Raw genomic sequence first — 12,489 nt, 5'->3', positions numbered from 1 at the left:
ACACATGGCTCAGCTATTGACAATTGTAATGCAGTAAAATGAAGTGCTGACTTCACAAGTGTTGTCTTTAGACGCATGGCTCAGATATGCTCCAGCACCTTCTAAAGTCATTACGGTCATGGGTAAATGGCTAAGGAGTTTCCCTTTCGCATACGAAAGAGCCACCCACTCAAAACACCCTTGTAGCAGTGAGTAGAAAAAAAAGTCACATACCATAGTTTTAATAAGACAAGTGAGAACTTTCCCTTAATGTGACTTCAAGACTGGTACTTGTAAAGTTCACATATTGTGTCAAGTAAGTGATTACAGTGTTTTATGCCATCAGGAACTGGAGAAGGAGAGGACAGATCTCTTAGAGGATGTTACATCTAACAAGCGCAAGATGAAGGAGCTTGAAGACAGCCTCCTCTGCCGACTGACCAGCACACAGGTAAGGAGATACACTACGCAAATGTTGAAAAGCTGTCATTGAACACATAGGAGAGCATGAAACAAAAAATAATTCCATCGAGTCAATGTGATTCCACATTTAATTTTTTTTCTGCTTATCAACAGAAATATTGTGGGAAAATAAAATTCCACGTTTACACTTTCATTTCCTGACTTACTCTCATCAATATTGTATTTTCATGTGTAGGGCTCACTCGTGGATGATGAAAGTCTGATTGCTGTTCTTGCCAACACCAAGTGCACAGCTGAAGAGGTCAATCAGAAGCTACATATTGCAGCTGACACGGAGGTTCAAATCAATGCTGCCAGGGAGGAGTATCGACCTGGTAGGTCGTAGCTGAGTTTACGTCCTCTGTCATTTAATGTGGTACATTAGTAATTTCCATTTATTCTATATACCCTTGAGGGCAGGACTATACTTTCTATAACGGTGAAGGGTCAAATGGGCACTCACCACTGGACCACTGGTCTGTCCAGCCACAAATACATTAACTCTTGGGGCAGTGTTTTCGTGGACAGTGCACGTGCACTTGGGTGTAAAAACTGGTGCGTTTTGTTTTTCATCCAGATACAAGCCTCATTAAGCATGTTTGGGAATTTGGCAGACTGTGCTGCACCATGTTGCAGGTGGCATAAACCAAATTTGGAAGTTGTGGTGCAGGTGGTGGAACGTGATTTTGGTGAATTTGATTGATGTGCAGGCAGTTATGGCCGTGCACATCTCCTGCGGTGAATTTGAAAGGGAATGAGAGAGAACCACTTCCATTGGAAGCATCTCATCTGCGTTCACACCCTCAACAGTGCAAACGACTGTTTCTAACTGTCTGCGTCAAGAAAAACAAAAGACAACTCCATCAACATACAAAGACGGACTTTGTGCTTGACTTGCACTGGGCATGATAATAGGGCACGGTGTGGGATGTGATGGTCAACGTTGATACAGTACGCACTGCTAATTAAAAGAGAAGCTGCCATTTATCCTGTAATGATTACTTTTCTGTCTGTTTACAGTGGCCACCAGGGGAAGCATCTTGTATTTCTTGATCACAGAAATGAGCATGGTGAATGTAATGTATCAGACTTCCTTGAGACAATTCCTAGGACTTTTTGACCTTTCTCTGGCTCGGTGAGAACCCTCCACAATGCTGGATACTAATCAATTGTTAATTGATTTTACTATTTCTTTTCTTCCTTAAATTTGAAAAGTGGTCATCATCCCATACTTAAGTAGTTAAAGAGTTTGATTAATGGTATAGATCTAATACAGCTTTCATTAGCCTAGTCCACCATTTCATTTGCAAACTCAATAAGGGATTTGTTTGTCATATTGCCACTGGCTTTTCTTCATGGCAATATTTAGAAGGTGCACCAGCTGTGATGTCAGCAGCATATTAAAAATGTGGTTACCAAAAATAGCATAATGATCACAGGCAGCACATTCGTTATAATTCAAGTATTTTCTGAAGGCTAGGATCCGATTAAAAACTGCAAATTGGGGCATTTATATTAATGAAATGCAATCAAATCATTTATTCATCCCTATATTCTAATGTATACTACAGGTCCTCCAAAAGTCCCATCACCAGCAAGCGTATCGCCAACATTATAGAGTTCATGACCTTCAAGGTGTACAAATACGCAGCACGTGGCTTGTATGAGAAGCACAAGTTTCTCTTCACTCTACTCTTGACACTCAAGATCGACCTGCAATGCAGCAGGGTCAAGCACGAGGAGTTTCTCACACTGATTAAAGGTGAAGGACAAATATATGAGTCATCACTCTCTTTTCAACGCGCACTTGTCGGATCTCTGTTTTGATTGCTACCCTCGACAAGAAAATCAATTCCAAAGTTTATCAAGACATTTATGGAGAAAATTAATTAAAGCTTAAAAGAGGATGACAGTAGTGATGCTGCAAGACAAAGACAGAAAGGACTTATGTAAGTCAACAACTGATGGCTTCAAAAGAAGACAAAGCTTTTGTGAACCACAGTCAGAATCCTGACATCAACTCGATTCAATCATACCAAGAATATTAATGAACCTGAAGAATAGTCTGACTGACTGAGGTCTCATCTGCAACTACACAAATTGGTCGGGGTTATTACTCCTTACTCAAATATGTATTAAATTAGAGTCAACCAGATTGAAACATTCCCTTTTTTTCTGACGTGTACTGTTATGTTTACATGTCCAGGACAAGCATGAGAACATTCATTGTTTGTATGGTATTAGTTTAAGCAAAATGTTGATGGAAGATTGGATCTCATTTTATGCATTTATGCAAGAATCCCATACTTTGTCCTTGTATGTAACAATTTCTAATACTGTAATTTGGACTTGACGCTAATCATAATTAGTCTCCTAATGAAATGGCATTGAGTTGCATCCGATGCGACCTTTTAGTAGCTGCAATATGGATGCTGGCCGTGCAGAGAACATGCCTTTATGGTGCCGGCTTGCAACAGATGAACGCATCAACTGGGGAAAGAGTCCCAAGGCTCCTAAACAAGGTTAAACTAAATTTACCATTATATAATATTTATTCATTTATATGATACATTTAGTGGCTGTCTATAGACATTTAAAACCTACCAAAGCCGAGTGTTCCTCAGTGCAGAAATAAAAAGGAAAAGAGGCTTGGACTATTTAAAAGGCTAAAGCTTACACAGTTGGCTATATGCATACAGATCCACCATCTGTCAGCTCAGACCGGCCGAACAGTGACTGTGTGAATTCATTTTTTCAATAAGGTGTCATTTGATCCACTTTCTCTCATTAGACAAAACAGTACACCATGACAAAAAACAGTTAGAGAGTGGGAAGTTTAGTTCAATAGAGTAGGTTACCACTGAAGTAAATTCTTGTGAATTGGTTTAATATTCAGGTGGTGCATCCCTGGACCTAAAGGCGTGCCCTCCAAAACCAGCAAAATGGATTCTTGACATGACCTGGCTTAATCTTGTGGCCCTCAGCAAACACTGGGAGTTCTCTGATGTACTGGATCAGGTACAAAACACTTGTTTCTGGGCGCCCATGGATATTTGTCAAAGCTGTTATCTGCTTTTAGAAGCATGTCAACGTCATGTCAAATGTCAGCTTCACACACGTGCACCATAGGATAATGTTTACACATCAACACACGCAGTCATTTGTGTGACTGACAGCCAGGTAGCTCCCATATGGAGTGAGAAAGTCAGTGCTCTGTAAAATGAGCTTAGTTCGGAGGAACTTCAATTAATTTTTGAAAGACATGTGAGCGCACGCACGCCCCCCCCCCCCCCCCCACACACACACACACACACACTGAAGTAACCATATGGTAAATGGCGGCAGATCCTGATGTGACTTATCAACTAACCAACCCTTAATGGCACAAAATACATATCACACACATAACTGCTATACGTGGGAATTTGTGTGTTACTTTCAGTTTGATTACTGCGTTTATATGTTGATGATGGCCATCGCCAACACGTGTTTAGAAACATGTTCGACATTATGATAACTCCTTTGACCTGTTTGCATAGAAAATCATGCGATGATCTAATGCCAAAATACTCCTGGGGTGAGACTATTCAACAGAAAACCATAATAACATTATTTGATCAACTTCACATAAGCAAATGATAATATCAGAAAAGCAGAAAATGAAACCTAATTACTTAGATGAATGTGCCAAAGAATTTGCAACGTATTCATGAAAATGAAAAATTGAAGATTGAATAACTCAATTCAGATCTGATGTCTCCAAATGACTGAGAATAACTATAAAATGGTAATGGCGTTTTCATTTATTTCAATGGAGCAACCATGGTGATAAAAAGTTTTCTGACTCTTGATCTGCAAATGTATTTGATGTACGAGTAAATTAAGTTATGAGCTTTGTCACGGAATGAATTAAACTCATTAGTCAAGGTACCACTGTACGTAGATCATGTAATTAAGGATTGAGGATTGGTGCAGAAAGGACCATGTTCATTATGTCCCCAAAACACATTAGGACAATTTGGACAATTAATGGAGTGCTTTCAGAATATATTTCATCATTTAACTGAAATTTAAGACATCTCCTATCTTTGTGTTTATGATCCTTTCTGATCATTTGATCTTAATCAAGCAAAATAGAAACGCCTTTCTGATGCTCTGATTAACATTTGATATGGAAAAATCTTGCAGTTTTTCATTTGTCTACCTTTTAACACTTTCCTCACAGATAAATCGCAATGAGAAGCAGTGGAAGATTTGGTTTGATAAGGAAGCACCAGAGGAGGAGAAGGTCCCAAACTCCTACGATCAAGCGATGGACTGTTTTAGGCGCTTACTTCTTATTCGCTGCTGGTGTCCCGACCGCACCATTGCACAGGTTAGAAATGACATCATTATGATTGATGGCTGAAATTGTGTTCTACAATGCAGGCTGCAGTTGATGGTGCTTCACAATAAATACCCTAAAAACATTTTTTGTAATCTGGACCATGCCACTTTTTGCTCAGACCAGCCCCTCATAATTACCAGAGCACAATAGAGTAGAAATCATAGACTGCTCATTTATATATGTATTTAGATCTTTAGGTTAAGGTGTAGGAGAACTTTTGAAAACATTTTTAATTACCGTATTAAGGCCATGCAACCTTTCAACACATTTTGACCTAAATTCCTAAAATTCTATGATGGAGCCTAAAATGGTCATTTGCTTCTCATCCATCACTTACCAGCCTTGACAATTTGCTATTTAATTAGTATAACGTGCTGTGATTGGCAGATTTTGGGCAGTAAACATTACTACAGTACATGCCATGAGCGCTGGTGATCAATTAGTATCACTGGTGTGTTAAGAAAACAACAACAACAACCTACATCATTGACCCCAGAGGACTGCATGTCCACCGGGAAATTGCCCAGTGTGCTTGATTGCCAGTCCAGCCCTAGTACACGGCTAGCTCAGTGAAAGAAACAGCATAGTAAAGGGAGATAGCTAGTTAAAATCACAGTCCAGAGTAGGAAATTAAATATTAAATTAAATATATTTTATTTCCACCTAAAAAGTTCATAATGTACATTAAGATATTCCCAGGTCAAAGCTTTTCAACGAATTAAGGTTTATATAGTAGATGATGAACTATTTCTCTTTCACAAACTTTCTTAGCTGGAGTACCTAATGGACATTTACAATCATCCTGATGGACTGTTTTGTTGCATGTTGCTTTTAAGCCTGAAGTGAAGTTTTTGTTGCATTCACAACCCATAGTGTAGCTGTCCTTTTTTGATAATTTAAAATAAGATTTACCTCTGACTCAAAAGGAAGGAAAAATACCTTTAATCCTTTCATTCACTAATCAGCCTTGCAGAAAATACAGGGGTGGGGGGGGGTCATCATAACATGCTGAATTTTTAAAGTATCATTATCTCACATCACTTTGATCCTCTTCTACAGGCCCGTAAATACATAATGGAAGCAATGGGGGAGAAGTACACTGAAGGGGCCATTCTTGACTTGGAACAGACTTGGGAGGAATCTGACTCGCGGACGCCTATGATCTGTTTCCTGTCGATGGGTTCTGACCCAACAGACTCCATCATTGCTTTGGGAAAACGACTAAAGATTGAGACCAAATATGTTTCCATGGGACAAGGACAAGAGGTCCATGCCCGGAAACTTCTGCAACAGAATATAGCTAATGTAAGTGAGCGATAAGAGGTGGAGCTATGACATTTGTCCAGTAATGTATTCCAAGATGTTCTCTCAAAGTACATCCTTTGGACTCTTGGTTACATGTTATACATTCTCCATGAGTTAACAGTGCCAATATCCATTGTCCTCAGGGCGGCTGGGCCTTACTCCAGAACTGCCACCTTGGTCTGGATTTCATGGACGAACTAATGGACATAATAAGCGAGACAGACTTTGTCCATGACGGTTTCCGCCTATGGATGACCACTGAGGTCCACAGGCACTTTCCTATCACCCTTCTCCAAATGTCGATCAAGTTTACAAATGAGCCACCGCAGGGCTTGAAGGCGGGGCTAAAAAGAACCTATGGAGGTATACATCCTGACCAGTCAATTCTCTACTTTGGACTGAGATCATTGCCAAGCATAAATATGGCAGAAATGAAATGTAAACAGATCGATCCGTAGCCCATCATCACAGAGGCACCTGATAGAAAGATGATTGAAAGAGGAAGTAGGAAATTAGCATAAAAAGAAAATCGTAGTCCTCAAAAGACATATAAATTATGCAGAGAAAATGTGCAGATAAATGTATTAAAGACTAACAGCAGGCAAGGTCTTTGGATTTAAAATAGGCATGAGGGTGTTTTGGTTAGAGCAGAAGAGAAAAATGATTTGTATAAATCAGCTGTGTCTGTCTGCCTTAAACTAGAAGGGATACACGAGGTTCCCAGGGGACAATTGAAAATTGTGACGCGCCCTTTGTTCCTTCAGCTGTAGCTAATGTATTTATCCACATTTCCCTCACTAGGCATTAACCAGGACCTTTTGGATGTCAGCAATATGGTGCAGTGGAAGCCTATTCTGTATGGGGTTGCATTTCTTCATAGCACCGTGCAGGAAAGGAGGAAGTACGGCCCCCTGGGATGGAACATTCCCTATGAGTTCAACCAAGCAGACTTTAATGCAACTGTGCAATTTGTTCAGAACCATCTTGACGATATGGACGTCAAAAAGGTAGGAAAACAGTCACCACCGAGGCGAGTATTTTGAAAAGCAGATTTACCGTCTGTTTGGGAATTCCCCTTAAATAGTGGCCTCTGCTGTGCAATAAATCGGTCAGTACATTGTATGTTAGTTGCAATATAATAGGTTGCAATAATTCAATGACATATCACAGTGAAGGTTAAAAAGTGGTCAAAGGGGAAATAACATTGTGGTATCAAAACAAATAAGATGGATGGAAGAATTTGTGCTATCCTGCGTATCTGGGGAAAATATTTGGGCTTCTTTTCCAAAGCTCGTTAGACAGCATTTTAAAGATATTCCATCACTCCTTCATACAAAATGACATTAAATTATCTATAAAAAGTTAGGGAAAATGTTCCTGTTTTTTCTCAGGCGGGTCAGATTCAGCAAAATACAACATCATATACTGTTTAATTAAAAAAAAAATATATATATTGCTTTTTTTAAAATTTACATGAGATTTATTTTAATACTGCAAGTGGAAATTTAACTTACACTGTGCTATACATTATTCACACATGCAGAACCCAGAAGACTAGATGCTAGAGTCAAGGTGTTGGTGCCTTGCAAGGGCACCTCTACAGCAATCAGGAAGATGAGCCACAAATAGTTGCCATTTTTTCATTTTGTATTGATGCATGTACACACAAACACATGCACGCACACACACAAACAGTACATTTACTGAACATGTATATCAAGATTGTAGTGGTGAAATCATGCCAGTTTTTTTGTCTGCTGTCACTCCTAAAGTAATCTCAGCAGGGTTGCGTGTTTGTGTTCCACAGGGGGTTTCATGGACTACAGTGCGATATATGATTGGAGAAATTCAGTATGGTGGCCGTGTGACTGATGACTATGACAAGCGCCTTCTCAACACCTTTTCCAAAGTCTGGTTTAGTGAGGAAATGTTTGGACCAACATTTAACTTCTATAAAGGCTATAGCATCCCAAAATGTTCCAGTGTTGACCAGTATCTTTCATATATCCAGGTAAGATTATTTCAGGGATAAACTAAAGAAGCAGGAGATCAAAATAACAGCCAACAAAGTCTCAAACATGAGCAAAACAGACAAGGACAGCACCAAGCATATAGCATGACACGCAGCAAATTGGACAATGACCCAACCAAGACTGAACAGAAAAAAAGGGAAGTAAATACAGGCAAACAGTTGAGACAACGAGGAACAAGACACAAGCGACTGAGGGAGCTGATTGAAGTCACAATAGGCGGGTCTAACAAGAACAGGCGGAAACAATGATCTAAGAGACATACACTAGGAAAATATAACACTGACAAAACAAACAAAAAAACAAAACTAAGAACATCACGCGTGCGCACACACTAGCTCGTGTTTGTCTTTGGATCCCTTCCTTATAATTCATTGATTTATTTAGCGATTTTGACGCAGTCCCATGTGTCATTTTATAATTGAGGCTTTAAAACAATCGCCGGCCCCCCCTCTCAGGGCACAATGTCTAATAATTTGCTTTTCTTTAGGGTCTCCCAGCCTATGACACTCCAGAGGTGTTTGGTCTGCACCCAAATGCAGACATCACCTACCAAAGTAAATTGGCAAAGGATGTATTGGACACAATTCTCAGTATTCAGCCCAAAGATAGCTCATCGGGGGGAGGGGAGACCAGAGAGGCTGTGGTGTCCAGGCTGGCTGACGACATGTTGGAGAAACTGCCCGCAGACTATGTACCATTTGAAGTAAGTGTATATGTGCGTGCACGCGTGCGTGCATGTGTGTGTGTGTGTGTGTAAACGTGTTTGAGTGTGTGTTCATGTGTGATCCCTCAGGGGAGTGTTTCAGTAGAGCAAAACATCATGAGTGATATTCTTCACCTTTCACTGGTAACGTGCTAAGTAGCAGGGTGGTAAAGGCAGACAAAGGGGTGGACTATGCATTAGTGAGTGTCGAAGACAGTAATAGAGAAAAAAAAGGGCTTTAAAAACAAAGAGGCATTGCTAATGAAAGGAATACAATACTGGTCAGCTATCATCAATGTACTACAGTAGCAGTGGGAGAAAAGATGCATGTGTATGCTACAGAAGCATCACATTAAGGATGTTCCAAGAAGTAGTCTATAAGGAAACAAGCACAACCTATTTTCCAGTTTATAATGCTCTATAAATTCTGCACAAGGCCAATTTGTAAGCCATAATACATTAGTGTAAATTTGAACAATCAAAAGAAAAGAAACTAAAGATGGTATTATTGTACCTGAAAATGACAGAATTACATATTCAGATGGGAACCATACAAGCAAAATGAATCAAGCAAGTTTGGTGCTGAAGTGAAGCCACTAAAGGAGAAAATATGTCTTTTTTTTTTCCACCAGGTGAGAGAATGTCTTCAGAAGATGGGTCCTTTCCAACCAATGAACATCTTCCTGCGTCAGGAGATAGATCGCATGCAGAGGATCATAGTTCTGGTCCGAAACACCCTAACTGATCTCAAGTTGGCGACCGATGGTACTATCATCATGAGCGAAAATCTGCGAGACGCCCTGGACTGCATGTACGATGCACGTATTCCTGAACGCTGGAAGAAGGTCAGCACAGTAGTATTTTATATGCAGAAGCAAATACTCTACTTTTCCTGTGACATTGAAAGAGGATAAGTAATATCAAATTTTATTAAACCTAAAAATAATAAACAAATGAACGAGCCATGCAAACCTCATAACAGACAGTTGCAACATCCAATCAGAGCGCCAAAACTGCCCCCTGAAATGTGCAAGTCTCACACTTAATACACGAGTGTTGACAGCTCTGATTAAAATTAGCTATGTTTTTGGCTTGACTGACCTCCCGGCTGGGACTCGGGAATGACAAATGAAATCTGCAGTGCTTTTAATAGCCGATTTGACTCTTCTTTTTTAATTCAATACCACTGTGCTAAATGAAATTAACTTTTTGACTTTGTCTTCTGCTACACAGTAATTCATGTTTCATTGTTTTTCATGTCTCCCTTTTGCATTCACTGAACTACACAACAATTTATATCGTTATATCGTGTTGTCTTCTTTTGAAGGAATCGTGGGCCTCTAGCACTCTAGGGTTCTGGTTTACAGAGTTACTTGAGCGTAACCGGCAGTTTCAGTCTTGGATCTTTGAAGGGCGACCAAACTGCTTTTGGATGACTGGATTCTTCAACCCGCAGGGCTTTCTTACAGCTATGAGACAGGTACATACCCACCAGTGAGGCGGGATAGCAGATGGTAGCCAAAGTGAGAGGTACCCATTTGTACAAACACATAATTTTATTTACAGGTGAGAGGGAGTGCAGGTCTGGCACTAAGCCTGGTGATTTTGTCAAAACCGGTACCGTCCCCACATATTCATGATGTAATTTGGTCCAATGTAGTGATTATTTCATATTAACCATCATTATCCTTTACATTTGCATTCATGGAAATGACCAATCTCACTAAAATCAATGCAATTGCACAAATTGTCATTAAAGCTTCAAAGAACAAATCAATTTAAAAATCCTTGGATGTTTTCTTCGCAGTGACATCCCAATAAAACACAAGATTAGTGCCACTGACTTGTTTTCATGTGAAGACATGATATTTTGAAGGACCAGCATTGAAACAGATTACAAGTTATAATTACAAGTCATTGGTGTCATATCCAGGTCCAGATAGTAAAAACCCTGTACAGTTCCTCTTTAGCCACAGATGCCTCAAATCAACTGAACCGAAAGGTAAATGGGAGCTCGCTCATTTACCTGACGGTTGAGTTGAAGCACCTGTGGCTAAAGCCAAAGTGTGTCCGGGTTTTTAGTTTCTCAACCTGGATTTGACACCTCTGTTACAAATAACACTCAGCATTAGATACGTTTCAATGAAACCGGTCATATGATATATTTGGATAAGTGATCCGACAGGAGCGACACATTCGTAAAAGTGTCTTGTCGTTGGTGTGTGATGTCCTATGATGAATAAAGGTCCTGTTAGCATATTGTTTTTATCATTTCATTGTTGAACATGCTTTATTTCTCCATCACTAGTTTAAAGGCCATGTTAGTCCATTAAATTCATCAATTGACAGTACTTTACGTATTTCCTGACTACTGTATTTACTGAGACTGCAGGATGGGTACACTTAAACTGTATCCCCCTCATTATGTGTGTGCCTTGAGTTGCTTTTAAAAAATGTAAATAAAGCTTTATTGATTAATATCAGAGAATTTAATGTAATTGGTTTTATACTGCGAATGGAGATAATACTGTATAGAGCTTGTGGCTATGAGTGAATTCTTAGCTGAATGTATTTCTAGTTGTATTTATTCATCAGTTCAAATCTTGGCAGTTTACTCAAAAAGATCTTTATGTCCGAATAATGACATATATATGATGATAGTCAACTGTCACATTCCTTTTATTGCATTTGTTCTCTTCACTTACTTTCTGCGCTTTTCAAGGCATATACGATTGATTTTCTTTTTTGTTGGCGCAACATCTCGTAAACAATTTGGTTGATGTAGTGTACTTCCTTGGTCTACATTGTTTTCACTGAACCTCTATTACGGCCTTGTTATCAGCATTGATTCCCTTGGTGGAACATATCATATTTCATCTCTGCCATTTATGCTGTGGCACTGTGCTCATATGAGGATACATTTCTCCCTGGGCTCTGACAGGAGATCACCCGAGCCAATAAAGGCTGGGCTCTGGATCGCATGGTGCTATGCAACGAAGTGACCAAGTGGATGAAGGATGACATCGCGCAGCCTCCTGCCGAGGGAGTCTATGTCTACGGCCTACATCTGGAGGGGGCCGGCTGGGACCGCCGCAATTGCAAACTCATCGACTCCAAACCAAAAGTCCTTTTTGAAATGATGCCTGTGATCCGGATGTATGCAGAGAATAATGGTAACATTTTCATGATTATTCTCATGTTTTTCTCCTTTAGGGTCCCTTACAGGGCCACTATTTTCTGCCTGTCCAAGTCTATTTGCCTCCCACACACTCCGAATTACGTTGCAATTTAGCTCGAGTATTGATTGATGGCACAAGTGTTTGTTCATGATAAGAAAATGCTATTTTCAAGCAGGCAGCACACACCATAACACAATTTTTACTCAGTCCCTCACAGTGTTTTTATTTAAAACTCCCTGTTGTTTGTAAGTGAAACAGACAAGTAAAGCTTGGTTGTGACCGTTTAAAGTTTCTCCTCTGAAAAATAACTTTGATCTGTTGTCTGTCCAAAAAATGTTTGTCTTTGTTGATGAGCGCTGTAAGAAACACTGAAATTCGGAGAAATATTGCAACCTATTTTTTAAGGTATTGAATGTACCACAAAAGGCCTCATACACTTAA

The 12,489-nt window shown here is 39.7% G+C and overlaps 2 protein-coding genes across 2 annotated transcripts in view; one reads left to right on the top strand and one right to left on the bottom strand.

Moving 5' to 3' along the window:
- The window catches only part of adcy2a (adenylate cyclase 2a), a 76,603-nt gene that overhangs the window by 37,978 nt on the left and 26,136 nt on the right, over window positions 1–12,489 (bottom strand). The gene's annotated exons all lie outside the window — the stretch shown is intronic.
- The window catches only part of dnah5 (dynein, axonemal, heavy chain 5), a 58,441-nt gene that overhangs the window by 44,867 nt on the left and 1,085 nt on the right, over window positions 1–12,489 (top strand). Inside the window, exons 74-87 of the mRNA XM_049729278.2 lie at window positions 326–430; window positions 638–776; window positions 1,462–1,576; window positions 2,013–2,203; window positions 3,338–3,459; window positions 4,667–4,816; window positions 5,888–6,133; window positions 6,277–6,496; window positions 6,935–7,140; window positions 7,941–8,144; window positions 8,654–8,869; window positions 9,502–9,714; window positions 10,197–10,349; window positions 11,811–12,042. Coding sequence (XP_049585235.1) covers window positions 326–430; window positions 638–776; window positions 1,462–1,576; window positions 2,013–2,203; window positions 3,338–3,459; window positions 4,667–4,816; window positions 5,888–6,133; window positions 6,277–6,496; window positions 6,935–7,140; window positions 7,941–8,144; window positions 8,654–8,869; window positions 9,502–9,714; window positions 10,197–10,349; window positions 11,811–12,042 — 2,512 coding nt within the window. The remainder of the gene's footprint in view (window positions 1–325; window positions 431–637; window positions 777–1,461; window positions 1,577–2,012; window positions 2,204–3,337; window positions 3,460–4,666; window positions 4,817–5,887; window positions 6,134–6,276; window positions 6,497–6,934; window positions 7,141–7,940; window positions 8,145–8,653; window positions 8,870–9,501; window positions 9,715–10,196; window positions 10,350–11,810; window positions 12,043–12,489) is intronic.

This window comes from Syngnathus scovelli, chromosome 9, assembly GCF_024217435.2.
Source record: "Syngnathus scovelli strain Florida chromosome 9, RoL_Ssco_1.2, whole genome shotgun sequence".
Classification (NCBI taxonomy): domain Eukaryota; kingdom Metazoa; phylum Chordata; class Actinopteri; order Syngnathiformes; family Syngnathidae; genus Syngnathus; species Syngnathus scovelli.
Note: the sequence above shows the minus strand (reverse complement) of the source record. Positions and strands in the feature narration are given on the sequence as shown.